Source organism: Miniopterus natalensis, chromosome 4 (assembly GCF_054644295.1).
Source record: "Miniopterus natalensis isolate mMinNat1 chromosome 4, mMinNat1.hap1, whole genome shotgun sequence".
NCBI lineage: Eukaryota > Metazoa > Chordata > Mammalia > Chiroptera > Miniopteridae > Miniopterus > Miniopterus natalensis.
Genome location: NC_142084.1, coordinates 63,876,841 through 63,899,803, shown reverse-complemented (window position 1 = coordinate 63,899,803; position 22,963 = coordinate 63,876,841). Strand labels below are relative to the sequence as shown.

The 22,963-nt window shown below is 52.3% G+C and overlaps 2 protein-coding genes across 3 annotated transcripts; one reads left to right on the top strand and one right to left on the bottom strand.

Annotated features, from left to right (window-relative positions):
* Positions 1-8,704: 8,704 nt before the first annotated feature.
* On the top strand, positions 8,705-19,690 carry MFSD12 (major facilitator superfamily domain containing 12). Of its 2 annotated transcripts, XM_087816641.1 has the most exons (10): positions 8,705-9,110; positions 13,067-13,277; positions 15,777-15,915; positions 16,040-16,222; positions 16,510-16,602; positions 16,693-16,785; positions 17,233-17,403; positions 17,489-17,583; positions 18,602-18,732; positions 18,834-18,924. In XM_087816641.1, coding segments are annotated over exons 1-10 (1,416 nt in total). In that variant the 5' UTR covers positions 8,705-8,812; the 3' UTR covers positions 18,836-18,924. The 2 variants fall into 2 exon arrangements, with proteins under 2 accessions (XP_087672767.1, XP_087672768.1); XM_087816642.1 differs by lacking the exons at positions 17,233-17,403; positions 17,489-17,583 and having other exon boundaries at positions 18,834-19,690.
* Positions 19,186-22,913, bottom strand: TEKTIP1 (tektin bundle interacting protein 1). The gene is made up of 4 exons (XM_016197827.2): positions 22,816-22,913; positions 19,926-20,164; positions 19,714-19,839; positions 19,186-19,620 (listed from the first exon to the last, which is right to left on the bottom strand). The coding sequence occupies exons 1-4, from the start codon at positions 22,896-22,898 to the stop codon at positions 19,442-19,444; spliced, it is 627 nt and encodes a 208-aa protein (XP_016053313.2). The 5' UTR covers positions 22,899-22,913; the 3' UTR covers positions 19,186-19,441.
* Positions 22,914-22,963: the final 50 nt, after the last annotated feature.

Sequence of the window (22,963 nt, the reverse complement as noted above, 5' to 3'; positions counted from 1 at the left end):
CGGTCACTGGGTGCTCTCGATAAGCCCACCTGCTCCGAAACAATCCGCCGGACATTATCTCCTGTCTCATCTCGCTCCACTCTCCCCCTCCTTATTCCACACCGGCTTCCTCCGTGTTCCTCAAATACATCCATTTCATTCATTCCCACCTCTGGGTCTTTGCACTCGCTGTCCCCTCCACCTGCCATGGCCCACACCCAGACTATCTGCCTGGCTCACTGCTTGACCTCCTTCAGGCCTTTGCTCAAATGTCACCTTCTGAGTGAGGCTTTCCCAGGCTTGTACCCATACACTCCATCCTCTTTTTTTCTCCATATACCCTTTTCCTCCATATGGCCTGTTTAATTTTTAAAATTGATTTGAGAGAGAGAGAGACTTCAATTTGTTGTCCCATTTATTTGTGCATTCATTGGTTGCTTCTTATATGTGCCCTGACTGAAAATGGAACCTGCAACCTTGGCTTATCTGGACAATGCTCTAACCAACTCAGCTACCCAGCCAGGACCGTGACCTGCCTGTTTGTTGACTGCTGTATTCCCAGCACATAGAATAGTGCCCATGGGAGCTGCTTAATACATTTTCATTGGCTAAATGAATGAATGAATCCTGTGCATTTCTTTTCTTATATGTTTTTATTGATTTCAGAGAGAGGAAGGGAGACGGAGAGAGAGAAACAATGATGAGAGAGACTCATTGATAGCCTGCCTCCTGCACGCCCCCTGCTGGAGATAGAGTCCACAACCCCAGCATGTGCCAGGACCCTGAATTGAACCTCCATCTCCTGGATCATAGGTTGATGCCCAACCACTGAGCCACACCGGCCAGGCTGAATCCTGTACATTTCTAAACAAGCAGGTGTAGCTGCTTTGTAAAACAGCCTGGCAGCTCCTCAGAAGGTTAAATAATCATGAAGTTACCATCCAATCCAGCAATTCCACTCCTAGGTATCCACACAAGACAACTGAAAACATTTGTCCACACAAAAACCTATGCAAAAATGTTCACAACAGCAGAATTCACAATAGCCAAAAAAGTAGAAACAACCCAAATGTCCAAAATGTGGTTCAACAGAATATCATGTGAAACAATAGAATATTATTGGCCATAAAAAGGAATAAATTGCTGATTTATGCTACAACCATGGTGAATTTTGAAACATTATGCTCAGTAAAAGATACCAGTCATGCCCTGGCCAGTGTGGCTCAATAGTTAGAGTGTTGGCCCTCGCACTGAAGGGTTATGAGTTGGATTCCCAGTCAAGGGCACTTACTTGGGCTGCAAATTGATCCCAGCCTCAGGCAAATTTAGGAGGCAACCAATCAATGTGTCACTCTAAGACACAATGATGTTTCTCTCTCTCTCCCCTTCCCTCCCACTCTCTAAAAATCAATGGAAAAAATATCCTTGAGTGAGGATTAACAAAAATTTTGAAAGTATAAATCAGCATATTAAAAAGAAATTCTAGGTAAGACTTGCAAGCTGGAAGACAGGGAAAGACCCGCCCTCTGAGCCCCACCTCTTCTGCTTGATTGACAAGTCTGGTGTTACCATAGAAATAATTTTTCTGTTCCCAATGTTCCACACCAGGAATTCAGAGCTCTTCCTGCACATCAAAAAGAAATTAAGCATTGCGAGAGCTGTTCTGAAAGCAGTTTGTAGCTCCTTGGCATCAAGAAAAATGCCTTGCACCCCTGCCTGGTGGCTCAGTTGGTCGGAGCATCGCCATACACCAAAAAGGTTTTGGGTTGGATTCCCAGTCCCGGCACATACCTAGGTTGTGGGTTTGATCCCCAGTGGGAGTGCACCCTGGAGGCACCCCCTCAATGTCTCTCTCTCTGTCCCTCTCTCTCCGTCTCCCTTCCTCTATCTCTAAACTCAATAAATATATCTTTGGGGGAAAATGCCTTGCACCTGTCAGAATGGCTATGCTATCATCAGTAAGTCAAAAACAAGTGTTGGCTAGTATGTGGAGAAAAGGAAGCCCTTGTGCATAGTTGGCGGGAATGCAGATTGGTGCAGCCACTATGGAAAACACAGTATGGAGGGTTCTCAAAAAATTAAAAATGGAACTACCTTATGACCAGTGATTCCAATTCTGGGTATATATCCAAGGAAACCCAAAACACTGCTTTGAAAGAAAATATATGCACCCCTAGGTTCATTGCAGCGTTATTTACAATAGCCAAGCTATGGAAGCAACCCAAGTGTTCATCAGTAAATGAGTGGATAAAAGGGCAGTGGTACAGCCCGGCCTGCGTGGCTCAGCGGTTGAGCATCAACCTATGATCCAAAAGATCAAGGTTCGATTCCCGGTCAGGGCACATGCCCAGGTTTTGGGCTTGATCCCCAGCAGGGGGTGTGCAGGAGGCAGCTGATCAATGGCTTTCTCTCATCATTGATGCTTCTATCTCTCCCTCTTCCTTCCTCTGTCTGAAATCAATAAAAACATGAAAACAAATTTTAAAGGCAGTGGTACATATATACAATGGAATATTACTCGACCATAAAAAATAATGAAATCTTACCATTTGCTACAGCACGAATGAACCTAAAGGGTATTTTGCTAAGCGAAATGAGTCAGCCAGAGAAAGGCAAACACCATATGATTTCACTTACATGTGGAATCTAAAGAACAATATAAATGAACAAACAAAACAGAAACAGACTCATAGATACAAAGAACAGACTGGTGGTTGCCAGAGGGGAGAGGGTTGAGGGACTGGGTGAAAAAGGTGAAGGGACTGAGAAGTACAGATTGGTTCTTACAAAATAGTCATGGGGATGTAAAGTACAGCATAGAAAATATAGTCAGTAATATTGTAATAACAATGTATGGTGCCAGGTGGGTACTGGAAATATCAGGGGTACACTTTGTAAAGTATAAGATTGTCTAACCACTATGCTGTACACCTGAAACTAATACAAAATAATATTGAATGTAAATTGTAGCTGGAAAAAAAAAGCACCTCTCCTTTTCATTATGTTCAACAACGTCTTAACGACAGAAATGCATCAAATAAAGATAAATAAAGGGTGGGGCAAAGGTAGGTTTACAGTTGTTCATATGGAGAATAATACAATAATTAATAAATAATAATACAAGGATAAACTCTGTGTTTTGAGTACTCACAACTATAAGTCTACTTTTGCTCCACCTTGTACTTTTTGTGGGGGGGAAAAATGCCTTGCTACATTTTCTAGAAAAAATAATAGTGTATTCAGTCCAATTCATACTGTCCATACACAGCCCAACCCCCAACAAGCAGCATTTATGAAGCACCCTTCATACATTTATATAAAAGCATCTCCTTTTTGTCCCAAAATTATAAATTGGTTTTTCTTGGCAGCATGAAGCTCTCTCAGTTCCTAGCTCTCGGTAACCATAGGCATTTGAAGGCATATAATTTTGTATTAGTTCCTTTGCAATCATTTCTGTGCTTCATTTGGAAATCTTTATAGTATCAAATCAGGAAGACTATTCCAATTTGTAGCCCTAGAAATACTAGAAATATGAGATCCATTCAGGATGGCTTAAACTTTTTGTTTTTGAAATTAATCTGTAATGTAAATATTGCCCAAATCCATTTCATTTGTACAAAATTAGTGTATTAAGGCCACCATGCCCCCCATTATCAGCCTTGTTACATTTCTTACTAAAACTTTCACACACACACACACACGCACACACACACGCACACGCACCGTGTTAGTGTCCTAGGGCTGCAAAACAAAGCAGCACAAGTGGGTGGCTTAAACTACAGAAATCTATTGTCTCGAAGTTCTGGGGCTGGCATTCCAAGATCAAGGACTTGGTCTGAATTGGTCCCTACTGAGAGCTGTAAGGGAGAAGCTGTCCGTTCTGTCTCCCTCCTAGCTTCCAGTGGTTTGCTGGCAATCTCTGGCGTTTCTTGGCTTGTAGAAGCATCACCCCATCTCTGCCTCTGTTGTCACACGACATTCTCCCTGTGCGTGTGAGTCTGTGTCCAATTTCCCCTTTGCGTAAAGATACCAGTCATGCTGTACTGGGGCCCAGCCTACTCCAGTGTGACAACTAATTCCATCTGCAACCACCCTGTTTCCAAATAAGGTCATAATCTGAGGTCCTGGGTGTCAGCAATGCCTCATATTAATTTTAGGGGTCACAATACCAAGCACAACACATGCACACACACGTGTCATCACACTGCCCTTGTGCTGTAAACATCAGCCTGCAAATCTGCTCCTTTCACACAGTAACCTTTCTCCGAGTGCCTTTCTATGTTAGCTGTACACAGCAGTGCCTCAGTCCCTCCAACACTGGGTAACATTCCACGGAGGGACTGGGCCACCGCCTGCCAAACAGTCTTGGCTGATCCACGTTAGGGTCCTTCCCAGTGTCACAGCCCCAGCTACAAACATCTCCAGCAGCTTGTCTGAGGCCCATAGACTGCTTTGCCAGCGTAGGCAGGGAGTCATGAAATTGATGGGTTGTGGCACTTCCCATTTAAATTCTTTAATGCTTATTTGCCAACATGGGTGGTTCAGCTCTTCTCCACCCCCAGGAAGAGTCAGGGTGTGGGTGGTGCTTCCAGGACATCCCAACCCTCCTGGGGCTTTATCACAGAGTGAATTTAATACAAGGGATCACGTTAATAGGGATAAAAGGCTGAGAACACAAAAGGGAAGCACAGGGATAACAGCTGCTGGAACAAAAGGGTGTGGGGACAGGAGTCTCAAGCATCTAAGGAGAGGGCACCCTCACAGCTGCTGGACCCTCAGACACTCAGAGAAGTAGCCCTGAACCCCAGCTGTGTGGTTTGGGCAACTTACCAAAACCATCTGTGCATCAGTTTGCCCCTCTGCAAAGTAGGACAGTAACTACCTTCATGAGGTCATTGAAAGGACTGGATGAGTTTAATTCAAGTTTGGTTCTCAGAACTGGGCCTGGTCGGTTCATGCTACATGAAGTACTACTCTTGTCCACCAAGAATGAAAACCCCTTTTGCAGAGAATTTTCTAGTGCAGGGGTCCCCACCAGGGGTGATTTGGTCCCCCCAGGGGACACAGGGCCATGTCTAGACATTTTTGGTTGTCACAACTGGGAGGAAGGGATGCTCCTGGCATCAAGTGGGTGGAGGTCAGGGATGTTACAATGAACAGGACAGCTGCCTATCACAAAAAATGATCTGGTGCCTCGTCCCTGCCCCCCAGACACCCTCTGATCTAATGATCTGGTGCCTCGTCCCTGCCCCCCAGACACCCTCTGATCTAATGATCTGGTGCCTCATGCCTGCCCCCCAGACACCCTCTGATCTAATGATCTGGTGCCTCGTGCCTGCCCCCCAGACACCCTCTGACCTCAAAAGCCTCCCTTCCCTTTCTCTCCCCACCCCCTCCTCCACCTCCAGCTCTGGTCATCCTGGGTCTGAGTCAAAGAGAGATCAAAGGACACACCCCCACTCCCTCTACCCTTGTCCCCTCCCCAGGTCTGAGGCTGGACTAGGGCCAACAGGACATCAGATTTCTGGCCAGGGGAGGGGAGACGCAGGTCTGGCGTCAGGGGGCAGCTGGGGACGCTCTGGGGATATTGAAGGCTATCTGTATCTCTCCTGACCCCAAGCCTGTCTGTCTGTCCATATGTCCCATTCCAAGGGCTGGGCATTCATCTCTCCTTCCCGATCTCCCTCTCTCTAGGCAGAGCCTTGTCTGATCTTCCTGGCAAATCTGATCCCCCTCTTAGCTGGGGCATGTATGCTCTCCACTGGTTGCCCAACCTGTAGCTGAGGCCTGCCTTGGAACAAACAGCCCCACCCCACTCCCATAGGACTTTTTTTTATCCTCACCAAGGATATGTTTATTGATTCGAGAGACAGACAGACATCGGACAGTTGCCGCCCGTATGCACCCCAACCAGGGTTTGGACCCGCAACATTTTTGGTGTATGGGAGGACACTCCAACCAACTGAGTCACCTGGCCAGGGCCTCCCATAAGACTTTTTATCTGACCCTTCCATTCTCTCTCAAAACCCTACCTTAAGTCCTTGGTGGCCTGGGGGTAAAGCTCTGACTCCTTATCTGCCATGAAATCACCCTTCTGGGTTTCTCCAGCTGAAGCCCTGACCATGGAGGACTGGGAGGGTTCAGCTTTGTCTCCGTCCCTCAGACTAGGGGCTTCAAATCTTTAGGTCTCCAGCACTGCTCGACATGAGGCCAGATTCACTGAATGAATGAGTTCATGAATAAATTAATGAATAAATGACACGGCTCTGGGGCAACTCCCCAGCTGAGCCTCAGGGTCAGGGGCATCCTTGTTCCTGCCTTCCCCCTGGTCAGGGCCAGGAAACAGCCAGCTCCAACAGGACCAGAACCCAGAGATGTACTGATGCTTCCCTCTCTTGCTGGTGCTGGGTCTGCCCCAAGGGGCTGCTGGGATGATCCCCTGGGTTCCTGCCCCACACAGGAAGCTGATAGAAGAGTGAACACTGAGCCATCTTTTCCTGTTCAGGTGGACCCTTCTCTGCCGGGGAATAAATCATTCAAAGATACTGGTGGTTGTGTGTTGCTCAGTCCTATGGCAAGGGATGCCAGTATGAACCTCAGTTTTCTCATCTGGAAAGTGGACATGAAGTGATGTAAAGTCCTCTAGGGGTGTCACGGGATGAAAGGAGGCAAGAATGGAAATAAAAAGCTTAGGCTAATATTTTTAGAAGTAATCTTTCATTTCTCTTGGCGAAATCTAAAGGGAGTTTGACTTGCAGGAAGGAAAGAACTGAGGTTCTTATCTTTTCTTATCCCTTTATCTCCTCCAAAGTGTCCTATCCTTATCTCCCCTTCTCCTGCTAGGTTCTCTCCTGAGCCCCCATGACCCCACCCACACCCATTTTTCCGGCTTTTTTCATAAAAAAATGTGTGTTTCCATGGATGATCTATGTCAGTGTGGGGGCTGGGATGGGCACCCTTTGAGTTGCCTGAGCCTCGAGTTTTGTTTTTGTTTTTTTTTAAATGTATCTTTATTGATTTCAGAGAGAGGAAAGGAGAGGGAGAGAGAGAGACAGAAACATCAATGATGACAGAGTCATTGATTGAGCCCGCAACCCAGGCATGTGCCCTGACCGGGAATCGAACCCTGATCACCTGAATCCTAGGTCGATGATCAACTGCTGAGCCACGCCCGGCCGGGTGAGCCTCGAGTTTATAAGTGGATTCCTATGTGTTTCCCAATTTCTGTCTGAATTTCTGATTCTCTGCCTGTATGTCCACCATTCAATTATTTGACATATTTATTTTTAAATTAAATTTATGGGGGTAACATTGGTTAACATTATATAAATATTAAGTGTCCAACCTCATAACCCGACATCTGTGTACTCCACTGTGTGATCACCATGCAAAGTCTAACCTATTCCCTCACCATGTACTTTACCCCCTGTACCTTTTTCATCCTTCCCCCAACACCCTTCCCTCTGGTAATCAGCATTCTGTTGTCTTAGATATATTTCTTGAGCTCCTACTGTGTGTCTGGCTGGAGACAATGCTGTGACTAAAGTTGTCCTGATCCCTGCCTCCATGTGGATCACAATCCAGTGGGGCAGTTACAGCTGGGAGGCAGAGAGCGCAGATGTCAGCCTTGTGATGGGTGCAGCCCAGGGTACTGTGGGAGCCCAGAGTAATAACTTACAGGGGCCCAGGGCGTCCTGAGAAGGCTTTCTGGCTGAGAATATTAAGAGCTAACACGTCTATCACTCTTACCATACCCATTCTAGAGCTGGGGAGACTGAGGACCCACAAAGGGGCTTGTCCCAGCTGGAGCAGCTAGAAGGGGGCTGGTCTGGACCCCACGATTCTGGCCATGCAGGTTTAAAACCACTGCTGGAGGAGGGCTGGAGGCCAGGGCAGGGGTGGGGGGAGTGGGGGAAACTACACCCAACGTTTGTTGGAACCACAAACCGCTTGTGTGGTGACCAAGTCTGGGAGGACAGTTGGAGTGGCCAGTCTGGGCGGGGAGGAGGGGCGCAGAGCACTGGCCCCCCGAGTGCATGACCCTGACTCGCTGTCAGGTGAGCACTGTGCGCCCCTGAGCACCGTGTCTGCTCTTTGGGCGTATTTTTGCTGCGTGAAATAGGAGAGACTTGCTCCGCCTCCCGCCCAGCTGGGATGAGTAAATCCACGTGGGGTGCTTGGCACAGTCGGCGCTCATTAAATTCCAGCTGGTGTTATTATGATGATTATCCCTATTGTTATCCTTAATAACTAATTAATTAGAACTAATGCGTCCTCTCCGCGTCCAATTAGGTGTCTTCCGGCTGGGAAGTCACCGGACCCCGTGGAGAGGCGAGCTGGGTCTCAGACCTTCCCCCAACACGCGCCCCAGCCTACCTCGTTCTCCCCGGCCCACATTAGACCTGGTGAAGCTGCGGGCAGGATGGGGTGGCGCGGGCCTGGCAGCGGAGTCTGAGTAGGGGCAGCCCTTGCGTCACCCCAACTTCCGTGGTGAGGGGTCCCACAAACACCAAACAACGTAGACGCTAGGACCACGAGACTCGGTCGGCGCCGGGTGGATAGGCCAAGCCAACTCGAGGCCACGCCCGTCTCCATGATGATTGGTTCTTCAGACCCGGCACACGGCCCCGATTGGCGGAGAAGGCCGCTGCTCCCGGAATGCCCCGCCCCTCCCGGACCGTAGTCTTGAGTCCACCGGCTCCCTGGCCTCAGGCGTCCTTGGCCGGGTTGACTGGCGGGCGCTGTTGGTGGCGCGGAGAGTGGCCCCCACAATCCGGTCCGGGGGTCCATCTGCGGCGCGCCTGACGGCCCAGCCCGAGCCCGGAGCGCCACCATGGGCCCGGGGCCCCCGGCGGCCGGAGCTGGCGCGCCCCCGCGGCCTCTGTCCCTGGCCGCGAGGCTGAGCTACGCCGTGGGCCACTTCCTCAACGACCTGTGCGCGTCCATGTGGTTCACCTACCTGCTGGTCTACCTGCACTCGGTGCGCGCCTACAGCTCGCGCGGCGCCGGGCTGCTGCTGCTGCTCGGCCAGGTGGCCGACGGGCTCTGCACGCCCCTCGTGGGCTACGAGGCCGACCGCGCCGCCGGCCGCTGCGCCCGCTGCGGGCCTCGCAAGGCCTGGCATCTGGTTGGTAAGTCGCGGCCGAGCCGCCCCATTCACCTGCCTGTCCAGAGCCAACCCCTCTGCCTCAGGGCCTGGGTCAGCCCCTCTGTTTAGCTGGCCTGCCCCGCTTCTGTCTCTGTCCCGTGGCCTGAACCTGCTTCCCCCCCCCCCCCCCCGCCGCCCCGCGTTGTCTGTCACATGACTTGAGTCTCTTCCTCTCTCTGTCTGCCCCTTGTCCTGAGTCTTCCCCCTCTGCCTCATGGCTGCTGTCTGACCTGTCAAGCCCCCTTCATCTGACTGTTGGTGTGATCCTCCAGTGTCGCTTGCCTTTGTCTGTCTGACCCCTGGGGCTCCCTGAACCATCTTTGGGTTGGGTCTGACTACCCGGCGCCTCCTCTGTCAATCTGTCTTGTCTGGCTTGACCTCTCCATCTCTCCATCAGAGTGACTACCAGGACATTTCGGTTTGAGTGAGCGTCAGACTGTCTGCAGCCCCTCTGTCTGTCTGTTCTCCCGGTGCTCTCTGTCCATCCCCGCTCCCATCTTGGGCAACCTGGTTGGTGCTTGAGTGTTTGGGGGGAGCTGCCCTGGCAGCTGAGAGTTGGGGGCAGGTGAGAGAGGTGTCAGGGGTCTGTGCCTGACTAACAGGGATAGGGTCTGCTGGGCAGATAATGGGGTTGCCCTCTGGTCTGGGGCCTTTGCCCGCCTAGAGGGTTGTTGGAGAGGATAGGTGGCAGGTCCCAGGGGGCTGGGGCGCTCTGCCCTGTGTGCACTGATGATAAGGCCTGCGTCCATGTGGCCCTTCTCTGCCTGCCCAGGTCGAGCTTTGAGATTAGCCCTGGCCACTTTCCCTGCTGTTTCTTCCCTGGCATGAGTGCCCACCACATCCTTGCATTGAGGGCCCTCCGGGCATTTCAGGAGGCAGGGTCAGGAATCCTGCCACTTGGGGAATTCTGGGTGGCAGCTTTCTAGAAGGCAGGAGGGGACAACTGGTGTCTTCTTGCCCTTGGGAACAGTGATGGGGAAGACAGTGTTTTGCCCCGGGCCTTGAGAGTGACATTTTTGCATTTTGCAAGATGCAGCAGATCTCCAGGTGGCCTGAGGGGTGGCTGGCATCACTTTGGCCACATCCTGGGGCTGGATTTCAGGTTTGTCAGGTCTGAGGTTGCCTGGACTGTTCTTGGGCCACTTTAGACTGTAGGAAGCTCAGACCAGTGACTGTGTCATCTGAAAATGGACATTTAAGGTGTCCCTCTTTTCACTGATGTTGGGTTTGCTTGCAGACCCATAGTCTCAAAGGCAGTTACGTTTGTAATAGTAGGGTCAACTCACTGACATGCAAAGAAGGAAGTTCCTGGGCCAGAGAGATTTGTGGGGTAGTGGGGGTGGATGGGAAGGGCTCATTTTGGGGGGGGATAGGGGAGACCTTTACAAAGAGATGGAGCCAGTGTTGGGAAGGTAGCTCTGGCAGAGGGTTCTGCATGTGCAAAATCCCTAAGGTGGGACCTGTTACTAGTTCAGAGCCTCCAGACCTTACTCTGTCCCTTTCATATGTGGGAGTCCTGGGGCTCAGTGAGGGTCCCACCTGACTCCAAAAAGAATTTCCCTAAAGAGGTGAGAGTTAGGGGTGGTGGTGGCACTTCTGTAAATAAAGAACTGAAGGGTTTGTGTTTATGCAAAACAGGCCTAGGGGATCCATCCAGACACCAAGGTCTCCACCTGCACCCCTTTCATATCTTGAGGTGGAGGACCTGTGGGGAGAGGAAACTGGGGTGGCCCCTCGTAATGCCTGATAAGATGACTTGAGCAAAGGTCACCCTGGTAATAGTGTCCACTTCTCTATTGGCCCCTGAGTCTGTGGGTGGTGGTGATGAACTCACTCTTTCCCTTAACAAGCCCTCCCAGTTGCCCCCTGTAGCCTAGAGAGGACCATCAGAGCCAGACATGGATGCTCCTGTGGGGTCTAGACTGGGGCAGGTACATGAACTGGGCTTTATAAGAAAGAAGCTGAGCTCTGACAGGACATTGCCTTTGGGGTTTTGAAAGATGAATAGGAGTGTGTATATGTGTGTGGTGTGTGGGTACATTCCAAGTACAGTGGTACCTCGGTTTTCGAATGTAACCTGTTCCGGAAGACTGTTCGAGTTCTGAAACGTTCGAAAACTGAGGGATCAACATCTGACAGCTAGGCCTCAGGATCTTGCCCTCAGCGGAAGCCGTGTGGCATGTTTGATTTCCAAGGCATGTTCGAAAACCAAAGCATTAACTTCCCGGTTTACGTCGTTCATAAACCGAAACGTTCATCAACAGAGACGTTTGAAAACTGAGGCATCACCGTAGTTGAAAGGGCTTGTGCAAAGGTGTGAAATATGGCTTTGAAGCTGCAGAGGTGGGAATTAGCTCAGAGTAGTAGGAGCTCCTACTTTCACACATTAACTCTCAATTCTCACATCTTCCTCAGGAGGCAAGTATTTTCATTTTCTGGAAACTGAGGCCCTGAAAGGCAAAGTCACATTCCCAAGGTCCCCCAGCCAGGCAGCCTAACTCTGACAATGGTTAACTGGCCTGGGCAGCAGCAGAGTGGAGTTCACCCAGGGCAGCACATTCTCCTGACCAGTCTGCAGTTGGTGCCTGGCCTGCAATTGCTCAGAAAGCCCCTCCCAGTTCCAGAGAAAGAGCCAGGCTGGTTTTGGTTTCATTTCCTGATCCCAGGACTGTGGGGGCGAGCTCAGGGTCTGGGGATGAGGTCATCTCCGGAACCTGGGGGAGGAAGGAAGTCCAGCTGCCAGACTCCTTCCAGGCGCAGAGATGCGAGGAAAAGTGACTTATTTAAACCTGGGACCCACCCCAATAGGGCCCACAGTCTGGTGGGGTAGGCAAGCAGGAAACAAGCAAGCAGAAAGACAAAAGAGTTCCTGTGTGTGAGTGGTGAGAGGAAGACAAAGCAGGGTCCAGAATAGTGTGTTGAGGCAGCGAAGGGACTGTTTGAAGACTGGTAACTGAGCTGGTCAGGGAGGGCTTTATGGAGGAGTCCTGAGGGATGAAAAGAAGAGCATCCCAGGCAGCAGGCACAGCCCGTGCAAAATCCTGAGACAGGACTGTGCCTGGTGTGTTGTAGGAACTGCAAGGAGCCCTGTGTGGCTGGAGTAGAGTGAGCAAAGGGGAGAGGAGAAGGTGTGTGTGTGTGTGGGGGGGGGGGGGCGGAGGCAGGTTGTTCAGGGCCTTGTGAGCCTCAGGGAGGACTTGGGCTTGTTCTGAGATATTGGAATGTTTGCCAGGGAGAGGTCCCCTTATGAGCTGATGGAGACTCATGGAGGGCAGGGTCCAGCATAGCCTGGCCTCCTGACTTCTGGTGGCCCACAGGATCCTTGATAGGAGCTGGGGAGGAAAAGGCTCACTCTCCAGGCAAGATGGGAAGGGGAAGTTGTGGGTGTAAATGGTGTGTCTATAGTGGACAGTTTTCTAGGGGACTCCACAGCATCCTTTCAACCTGCTGTGTGACCTCAGGCTCTCTGTGCTTCAGTTTCCCATCTGTCATCAGGGGCAACACTAGGGAGCCCTGGACTGGCATGGGGAGGCCCTGTTCTTGCTCCCTTTTAATACCTGGTCATACGTCCTGGTCCTGCCTGCTCACCTGTTATGGCATGTGATCTCAGGACTGTGCCAGCCTACTCTGTGTCTCCATTGGACAAAAGGGGCATAAAGCTTGGACTGGTGAGTAGAGGCCTGGCCCCTCTGTCCTGTTTGGCTGTGTGATTTCTGGGCGACCCAGATCTATCTGCCTCAGTTTCCCCATTTGTCATGGGCCATAAGCCTGGGGTGTCCTAGGCTGCTGATCCCACACACCACACTGTGTAACTTTGGGAGGGTCTCTAGCCTTTTCTGTGTCTCTTATTTTGTTCCCACCTGGTCACACGCCACGGAGCCCTGGGCCACTGTGGGAAGGTCTGGCGATGTGACCTCCCCCTACTCTGCCCATCCACAGGCACCATCTGCGTCCTGCTCTCCTTCCCTTTCATCTTCAGTCCCTGCCTGGGCTGTGGGGCAACCACACCTGAGTGGGCCGCCCTCCTCTACTACGGGCCCTTCATTGTCATCTTCCAGTTTGGCTGGGCCGCTACACAGATTGCCCACCTCAGCCTCATCCCCGAGCTCATCACCAATGACCACGAGAAGGTAGAGCTCACGGCTCTCAGGTACCACCTCTGCGGGGCAGGGTTGGGAGGGCACATGCACCGCAGGCGAGGACAGGGGACCCAGGGCTACACTCTCTATGTGGTCTCTGCCTGGCTATGTTGCTCTGGGACTCTCAGCCCCAGTTTATTCATCTGTAATGTAGTATATCAGTCACCTGCTACTTAGCGTAACAAATGACCACAAAGCATGGTTTCTATGGGTTAAGAGCCTCTCTCAGCTTAGCTGGGTTTTCTGCTTCAGTGTCGGTCTAAAGGTTTCAATCAAGGCATCGGCTAGGGCTGGCCTCATCTGAGACTTGGGGTCTCTCTACTCTGCTCATGTAGTTGGTGGCAGAATTAATTTCCTTTCTTTCTTTCTTCTTTAATTGATTTTTAGAGAGAGAGAGGAAGGGAGAGGAAGAGAGAGAGAGGCATCGATGTGAGAGCAAAACATCAATCAGGTCTGCCTCCTGCACACTCTCTACCGGGATCAAGCTTGAAACCTGGGCATATGCTGACTGGAAATGGGACCTGCAACCTTTTGGTGCACAGGATGACTCCCAATCAAGTGAGCCACACTGGCCTAGACCAGAATTCATTTTCTTACTGATGTAGATAGCACTTATGGTGGCTTGCTGATTGACACCAGCAGGAGAGTCAGACCTCAGGGATGGCTTAAGCCCTTTTTCTTTTTTAAAAATATACCTTTATTGATTTCATAGAGAGGAAAGGAGAGGGACAGAGAGACAGAAACATCAATGATGAGAGTCATTGATCGGCTGCCTCCTGCATGCCCCTAACTGGGGATCGAGCCCGCAACCCAGGCATGTGCCCTGACCGGGAATCGAACCCCGATCGCCTGGATCCTGGGTCTATGCTCAACTGCTGAGCCACGCCTGGCCAGGCTAGCCCTTTTTCTAAGAATCGCTTAGCCCTGGCCAGCTAGGTGATTCTTAGAAAAAGGGCTCAGTGGTTAGAGCGTCAGCCCGCGCACCAAAGGGTCAAGGGTTTGATTCCTGGTCAAGGGTCTGTACCTCGGTTGCAGGTTTGATCTCTGGCCCCAGTCTGGGTGCTTGCGGGCTGCAGCTAGTTGTCTCTGTCACATCGATGTTTCTCTCTCTCTCCCTGCTTCCCCTCCCTTCCACTCTCTCTGAAAATCAGTAAGAAAAAATATCTTCAGATGAGGATTAACAATAACCAAAAAGAGTCACCAGAATAGGTCAGGCCTACCCAGGATAACCCCTTTAACCACATCTGCAAAATCTTTTCATTTAGTTGCCTAAATATGGGCGTGACATCCCATCATGTTCATGGGTCCCATCCCCAAGGGGAGGGGATTAGGTAGGGCAGGGCCAGGGCATGGGAGTCTGCAGGGCCATCTTAGAATCCTGCCTGCCACATGTGGGTACATTTGGCACCCAGCTTATCCAGCACTTGCTTGAGGTGCTCAGTGAGGTTATTCTGGATTTGGTGATCATAGGAGCATTTATGGAGTGCTTGCTGTATGCCAGGCACAGTGCACAGTTCTAGGCCCTTCACATGGATTATCTTCTTTAATCCTCACAACAAACCCATGTAGGCTCATGCCCAAGGCCAGACCAAGGTGTCTATGGGAGGTGTGCAGTAGAAAAAAGGAGGTGGCAGTTCCAGCCAGAAGGGAGAGCACATGTGAGGGTGGCCAGTGTTGCTGGAGCTCAAAGAGCCCGGCTCACACTTGGTGCCCAGTAAGTGCATGTTACTCTTGCTATTAGGGTAGCATCTTTGTTGAGGGTCCAACTCAACTCAGCCTGTTTGGCCCCAGTCTGGTCTCCCCACCCCTGCCTTTGAGTTCCCCATTATGGCCAACAGCTGCAGACACTAACGACAGGGGTTGCTCAATGGCCGGGCCCCTGAGGGCCCCAGAGGTTCCGAGAGGTTAGGGGACAGGCTAGGCCAGGCCAAGCTCTGATGAGCTTTCTCCTACAAGTGCTTCATTTCCAACCTCGTGTCATCTTCACTGTGACCTCTGGGGGGTAGTTTTGTTCTCACTGTTAGAAGGGGAAACTGAGTCCTGGTAAGAGCCAGAGGTTGCCCCTGTCCTGCCCTTCCCAGCCCCGGGAGGGACATCACTCTGGGGCTGCAGGCAGGAGCAGATCTATACGATTCTGGACCTTGCCCTGCTGAAGCCCAGGATCTTGGTACCAAGAATTCCAGAATCCTGGCCTCTGAGCATCTTGGGTTCTCAGAGTTGGGTTGCAGCCCTAAGTGGGCCCTACTTTGCTGAGGCTCTGCATCTCTGAGGCTCAGCCCTCTGTCATGGTGGCTGAGGGTCAGAGCTATAAATCATCAGATAACCTGCAGGCTGGGTAAACTGGGGCCAGCAGGGACTTCCTTGGGGCCACCTAAGGTTTGGTGGCTGAAATCTGTCAGCCAGAGGTTCCCCAGAGGCCACAAGCAGCTCTCACTGTGTGGCTGCCTGGGGAGGAAGTGGCTATGTGGTTTCCTGGGCTTCCATGCTGAGGCCTCGCCTGTCCCCTCCAGGTATGCCTTCACCGTGGTGGCCAACATCACTGTCTATGGTGCTGCCTGGCTCCTGCTCCACCTGCAGGCCTCTCCAAACATGGGGCCCACCAAGGATGTCAGTGACCAGCTGGGGGTCCAAGATGTGCCAGTGTTTCGGGTGAGCTGGGGCCGGGATAGGGGCAAAGTTGCTGCTGGCGGGATAGGACATCCTCCCCAAGGCCCTGAACTTGGGGCTCAGGCTGGGAGAGCCACTGCTGACGCCTCTTCTGCCGGATCCCCAGAACCTCTCCCTGTTGGTGGTGGGCATTGGAGCCATCTTCTCACTGCTGTTCCACCTGGGCACCAGGGAGGGGCGCAAGCAGCTTGTGGAGGAACCAGATGAACACAGCCCCCTGTTGGCCCCCACCACGGCCCGCCCCTTGCTGCTCTGGAAACACTGGCTTCGGCAGCCGGCCTTTTACCAGGTATGCAGTGGGGCACAGTGGGCTGGAATGCATGCCTGTCTCCCACCTGGCCCTTCCTGTGTGGGGCTGCGGGCAGGGTGGCCAGTAGATGAGCAAACACCGGATTTTCCATTTCACAGGCAGGGCAGACGGTGCTAATCAATTACTGCTCTCTTCTCCACCTGCCAGTTATGGCCACTAATAGTGGATCAGGTGACAGCTGTACCTAGGCCCCCAGCGTCCCCTGCTGGTGGGAGCGGAGAAGGGCCCTGTCTGACCCCTAAACCAGTCCCTCTGTCTGCCCATAGGTGGGCTTCCTGTACATGAGCACGAGGCTCATTGTGAACCTGTCCCAGACATACATGGCCATGTACCTCACCTACTCCCTCAACCTGCCCAAGGTGAGCTGGGTAGGGTGGGCCAGAGCTGTGGGTGGGTCCTGAGCCCGAGGAGCCCTACCTGATACACCCATGTCCACTCTGCCCCAACAGAAGTTCATCGCCACTATCCCGCTAGTGATGTATCTCAGTGGTTTCTTCTCCTCCTTCCTCATGAACCCGGTCAACAAGTGGATCGGGAGGAATGTGAGTGTGCGGGTTGGTGGGGGACAGTGTGGGGATGCCACAGATAAGGACCCTCAGAGCTCAGATGCATAGAACCCAGGTGATTCCATATCTCAGCCTCCACACCTTGTAGATGCCCTGTGTCTTAGACCCATGTTCTAGAATCCTGGCTTCTGAGTGTCTTGGGGCTGCAGAGCTCTAGAAATTTCTGTGCTGACCAGTGTGCTAGCCAAGGTGGCTACTGAGTACTTGAAATGTGGCAGGTACAAGTGAAAAACTGAATGTTTCATTTTATTTTAATTGATTTGCACTTAAGATGTAAAAAGCCACCTGTCTCTAGAATGTCAGCTCCCAGGTTACGTCAGAGCTGGGGGCTCCTTAGGGATGGTCCAACCTCACTCTCTGGGGTTAAGGGCTGGGGTGATAGATTGCACAGTGAGGCGAGCCTGTTGCTGGTCTCCCTTGCAGATGACGTACTTCGTGGGCCTTCTGGTGATCCTGGCCTTTGCGGCCTGGGTGACGCTGGCAGATGGGCTGGGTGTGGCTGTGTATGCAGCAGCTGTGCTGCTGGGCACGGGCTGTGCCACCATCCTTGTCACCTCACTGGCAATGACAGCTGATCTCATTGGCCCCCACACGGTAGGGCTGGTGGGCAGGGCCGGGTGGGAGTTGGGGCCCAGGGCCCAGGCCATGGGTGCTGACCTCCCTGCCTATGTCCCCCCAGCACAGTGGAGCCTTCGTGTATGGTGCCATGAGCTTCTCAGATAAAGTAGCCAATGGGCTGGCAGTCATGGTCATCCAGAGCCTGTACCCCTGTTCGTGAGTGTGACTCATTAGTTCATTTAACAAGAGCAAACTAAATGTGTGCTGTGTGCCAGGTACTGCTCCAGGTCTAGGGTATTGGGGGAATGTGAGTGGGCAATACTACAGGGAAGCCAGAATCTATGTCACTCAGACACTCAGAACCTGGGGTTTCAGACCTGGATGATTCTAGACCACCGAGTTCTCACCTTATAGAAGCCCAGGATATGGGAACCAGAACCAGCCTGGTCCTTTGTCATCAAGGAGCTGTAGGTAATACCAGCCATGTTAATCACAGAAATAAATGTGATCCAGACCATTGGCCAGGGGTGTGAAGGACACCACATATGGAGGCCTGACTGGTGCAGGAGGTCAGGGAGGACTTACTTGAGGAGGTGACATTGGTCCTGAGACCTGGTGGTTACCAGGGAGTTCTAGGCAAATGGGAAGGAATAACCAGTGCAAAGGCCCTGGGGCAGGACCAGGCCTGGTGTGTTGGAAGACCACAGTGGAGGCCCATGTAGCTGGAGCAGAGTGAAGGGCAGACAGGGTGGGGAGAGGTTGGGGGCAAGTTGTGCAGAGCCTGTGGAGGGCTTGGGCTTTTACCCTAAGGGAGTTGGGAGCCCTGGAAGGCTGTGAGCAGAGGAGGAGAGGCCTGACTCAGGTACTCATAGGCACCCTCTCGGGGCTGCCCCTGGAAGGACAGTCTGTGGAAGGTGAGAGCTGGAGCCTGGGGACTGGGGCAGAAGCCTGTACACTGGTCCAGGTGGGTGATGATGGACTGGACCAGGTGGTGGTAGAAGAGGGGGAAGCAGTAGGCAGAATCAGGATAGACTTTGAAGGCATAGCTGGCAGTATCTGCTGAAGTGTCAGATGTGGGGGGAAAAAGGGGTTGAGGGCGACCCCCAGGTTCTGGCCTGAGTGCTGAGAAACACAGGGCTGCCCAAAGCTGAGATGGGAGGAGTGGGAGGTCCAGGCTGAGGCTGGAGCGTCTCCACAAGTGTCCGCTTACCTGCTCTATCCTCCCCTACCCCAGCTCGGAGCTCTGCTGCAGGGCCTGCATAAGCTTCTACCACTGGGTGATGGTGGCCGTGACAGGTGGTGTAGGCGTGGCTGCCACCCTTGCTCTATGCAGTCTCCTCATCTGGCCCATCCGCCTGCGGAGCTGTGAGTTATAGACACCCCCCTCCATTCCCAACCTGGCCTTGAGTGGGAGGGCTGGGGCAGGCTCTATGCTCACTAACTCCACCCCTACCCCTCTCTTGCAGGAGCCCCTGGAGCCCAACCCTGACATTCCCCCAGGGCCTCCAGCCCTATGCAAATGAGCTGCAACTGTGCATATTCCATGCCCTGCTCCTCAGGTCCCTCCCCTCCCCTTCCTTGCCTGGCTGCAGGGATGGTGGATAAGAACATGATGGGCTGGACCCCATCAGCTCATCTCCGCTGGGCGAGACACATAGTTAGGCCCTCTGGTATCCAGGGGCCCATGGGTCTTCATGGTTTGGGGGTGCCTAAGCCTAACTCTAATACGTGACTTGGGGTGCCTTCGCTATGTTGCATGGGGGCAGGATGTGAAGGTCCTAGGGTCCAGGGGCTGCCCTGAGCTCAGCTCCAGCTCCACCTCACCATTGGCCCAGCTGGGGGTCTCCAGGGCACTGCTGACAGTGAATAAAGAGCCACTCACGGTAAGGACTGGCCTCAGCTGTCTTCCTGGGCCGGGGTTGGGGAGGGCAGCAGGGGCCCTTGTCCTGGCCTCTGCTCTAGTCACTGGGATCTTGGCTATAACTCCCTTGCCTGACCTATCAGTACCCCAGTCCCCAGATGTGGACAGACACCTGAGGAGTGGCACACCGTCCCCACAGAGGGACGGTCTTTATCAGGCAGTGGGCATATAGATGGGTGGGGACTGCTGGCCAGTGGATGGGCAGTAGGGTTCCAGGTCCCACTGCCGGTAGTTCTGGGCTGTGTAGCGCGGACGCTGCAGTGCTGACAAGTAGGGTACGTAGTCTGACTCCTGCCCCAGCGGTTCTACCCCATATTGGTGCCTATTGACCACTGTGGAACAGGACCCAGGTCAACCTCCTGGCTCCAGCTTCCTGGACCCAGGCAGTTTTACCCCCATCCCTTGGCCCACGATGCCAGCCTCACCATATTCCTTGCCCCAGATGGGCCTGTCTTTCCACAGCATGGTCCCCCACCGTGTGCTGGGAGCCTTGTACTGGGCAGGCATGATGGGGTCATACCAGGCGGTCTCCTGGAGGCACTGGGTTTGGGCTGTAGGGAGAGTAGGGGAGGTCATCTCTGGACCTTAACCTCCACTTGAGGCTGGCATGGGGAAAGGCAGGCGGCCAGGCACTCACCTGAAGGCATGCTGTGCTTCCGGTGGCTGTAGCATCCATACCAGCGGGCATAAGCCTCCCGGTAGGGGCTGTCCAGGGCCCTCGGGAGCGTGTACCAGGCTTCACGGAAGTCTGAGTTGATTAGGCCAGTGTACCATGGCTGGCCAGCCGAGTCACGTCCCATGGGTGTGTACTTCCAGCGCACTGCCTGCTTGATTGCTGGTGCCCAGCGGGGGCCCTCCAGGGACAGGTAGTCATCACTAAGGGTCAGGGTAGGGGACAGAGGCTAAGCCTGATTTTCCCCTGCCCCTCCCTGGGCCACAGAATGGGTCTTTTACGCTCATTGCCACATGTTGTGACATGGAGGGTGGGTGCAAAGGCCCAGCCCACACTGCAGAGGGCCTTTCTCTATCTCCACTTGGCCACGTGTCCTTCAGCACCAGACACTCCTGCCCAAGGTAGCAGAGGAGAGGCTCCCTCCTCTCTGCCCGTCTTCCCCAGGATCCTCACTAAACTTTTCACCTTTTCTTGCTTCTCCCCCAGGGGACACCAGGGGGCAGGGATGTAAAAGCTCTGGCCACTCCTGGGGTCCTAAGTCCTTGTCCAGCCTGCCAGATGCACAGGCTCCTTCCTCCAGGAAGTCCCTTGGCCTGAAGGTACACCAGGAGGAAGTGGTCTCAGCTAGTGAGTGACCCAGAGAGAGCATGGGCTCCTGGGAAGACCTGGGGGGGGGGGGTGACCCTGTGTCATCATCCACCCAATCATCAGGGACCAGCTGGGAGTGAGGACGAGCTTACATTTAAAGGACAAACTGTAGCTACACATTCGTGCCTATTCCAGGGGGCATCTCTGGTGTCAAGACCTGTTTAGGCTGAGAACACGGGAGGGCTTCCTGGAGGAGTGGGGGGAGGAGGAGGTCTACTTCAGGTGAGGGGAGTAACATGTGCAAAGGCCCTGGGGTAACACAGGATGGTTTAAGGAACAGAGAGGCTGCAGTGCAGAGGTTAATGGAAATATGAGAATGATGGCAAATATTAAACCTCAATGAGGTGCCATTAAAACTAAAACTAAAAAAAAAGCAAAGCCCTGGCCAGATAGCTCAGTTGGTTAGAGCGTTGTCCCCATATGCCAAGGTTGCGGGTTTGATCCCTGGTCAGGGCACATACAAAAATCAACCAATAAGCCTGGCCAGTGTTGCTCAGCGGTTGAGCATTAACCTATGATCCAGGAGATCCCGGTTTGATTCCTGGTCAGGGCACATGCCTGGGTTGCGGGCTGGATTCCCAGTAGGGGACGTGCAGGAGGCAGCTGATCAATGGCTCTCTTATCATTGATGTTTCTATCTTTCCCTCTCTCCCTTCCTCTCTCTGAAATCAATAAAGACATATTAAAAAAAAAAAAAATCAACCAATGAATGCGTGAGTAAAACAACAAATTCATCTTTCTCTCCCGACCTTCCTGTCTAAAATCAATTAAAAAAAACACACAGAAAAAACCCAAAGCTGTTGACATGAAGCTTCAGGGGAACTTGTTTAAGCAGAAACCCCAAATGGCAGTTCCTTCTGGAATGCATCCTAATAACCACTGCCTGAGAGGCAAAGATGTGCGTGTGCTCTGACCTGGTGAGCTTGCTCCTGGAAAATCACCTGTGAATGAGATCGGATGCCCAGAAATGGGCCCAGCAGGACCACTGACAAAACACTTTAATCTCTGCCATGCACGGAGAACCTGGCTGAGTTCTCCAGTAGATTTGATAGGAGCATCAAAACTAGAAACATGTCTCATGAGCCTGTTAGGCTCTGGAACATGTCTCAGAAACCTGAGGTAGACTCGATTTGCCACCCAAATGTACATTTCAAGGTCACCTGAGGTGCCCCACTCTTTTGAGACAGATTTCTGAACTGCAAAATGCAGTTTGTAAAATATAATCAACATGCCCTAATGTAATACAAAATGAACACTGAGTGTCCCCTTACCCCAGCCAGCAGCCTGGACCTGGGCTGCCACTTTAATTTCTGCCTTATTCCAGAATTGGGCAGTGCGTGCATGTGACCCTACTAGTACAGAAATGTGGGAATTTGCAGTTTCACTTCTTTTTTTCTTGTAAATGGAGCAGCACAAAGGGCACTTACTCATCTGTTTTTGATTTTACAGTTGCAGAGTAATAACTCACTGAAACAGTCACTTATTAATGGGTACTCTACTGGGTTGAGTGTCCCCCACTATTTATGTCCACCTGGAACCTCACAACATTAACTTACTTGGAAACAGGGACTTCTAGCAGATAGAATTTGTTAAGATGAGGTCATAGTGGGGTAGGGTGGGCCCCGGTATCCTTGTAGGGAGAGTGGAATCTGGACACACACACACGGGGTCATGGGACGATGGAGGCATAGGTAGGGTAATATGTCTACAAGCCAAGAGACACCAAGAATTGCCAGTAAATCACCAGAAGCTAGGAGAAAATGGAACAGATTTTCCCAACCAGTCTCAGAAGGAACTAGCCCTGCTGACACATTGATCTTGGACTTCTGGCCTCCAGAACTGGAAAAGAATAAATTTCTGGTATTTAAGCTGTCCAGTGTGTGGTGGTCTTATTACAGCAGTATCTAGGAAACTCCTATATACTTTGTTTCTCAGTTGCTGTGTGGGTGTGTTGTGCCCACAGTGAGCAATCATGTGTGACAATCACGTGTGACTTGTGCACCTGCCAGTGTCCAAGCTTGCCTTGCTCTGATGCCGGCAAGGAGGGTACCCAGGTGCAGGTGGGTGGGAGGAGATGCAGGGAGCAGATGATCGAGGGTCCAGCACCAACATGCGTTTTTTGAAGTATTAGACACTTGGGAAAAGCCAAACCAAATCCGTCACTTGACCCAGAGAGGCCGAGTCTGGGGGTGGGGTGGACACTCACCTGTAGAGAGGTGCCGGGAAGTCCACTTCAAGAGTCCCTTGGGGGACATAGGGCTGGGTAGGCCCCTGCCTCAGGGTCTGCATGTCTGTTTCTGGGTTCCTGGGTGCTCCTGCCTGGGCTTGTGAAGCCATTGTTGACAGCAACAAAG

What these genes read in the sequence shown, in the direction of transcription:
- TEKTIP1 (XM_016197827.2), bottom strand. Translation starts at nt 22,898, where the DNA reads ATGCAGACCCTGAGGCAGGGGCCTACCCAGCCCTATGTCCCCCAAGGG. An exon ending in TTCCCGGCACCTCTCTACAG is followed by an intron (nt 20,165 to 22,815) that starts GTGAGTGTCCAC and finishes CCTGACCCTTAG; the next exon opens with TGATGACTACCTGTCCCTGG. An exon ending in GAAGCACAGCATGCCTTCAG is followed by an intron (nt 19,840 to 19,925) that starts GTGAGTGCCTGG and finishes CTCTCCCTACAG; the next exon opens with CCCAAACCCAGTGCCTCCAG.
- MFSD12 (XM_087816641.1), top strand. Translation starts at nt 8,813, where the DNA reads ATGGGCCCGGGGCCCCCGGCGGCCGGAGCTGGCGCGCCCCCGCGGCCT. An exon ending in GTAGAGCTCACGGCTCTCAG is followed by an intron (nt 13,278 to 15,776) that starts GTACCACCTCTG and finishes TGTCCCCTCCAG; the next exon opens with GTATGCCTTCACCGTGGTGG. An exon ending in ACTCCCTCAACCTGCCCAAG is followed by an intron (nt 16,603 to 16,692) that starts GTGAGCTGGGTA and finishes CTGCCCCAACAG; the next exon opens with AAGTTCATCGCCACTATCCC.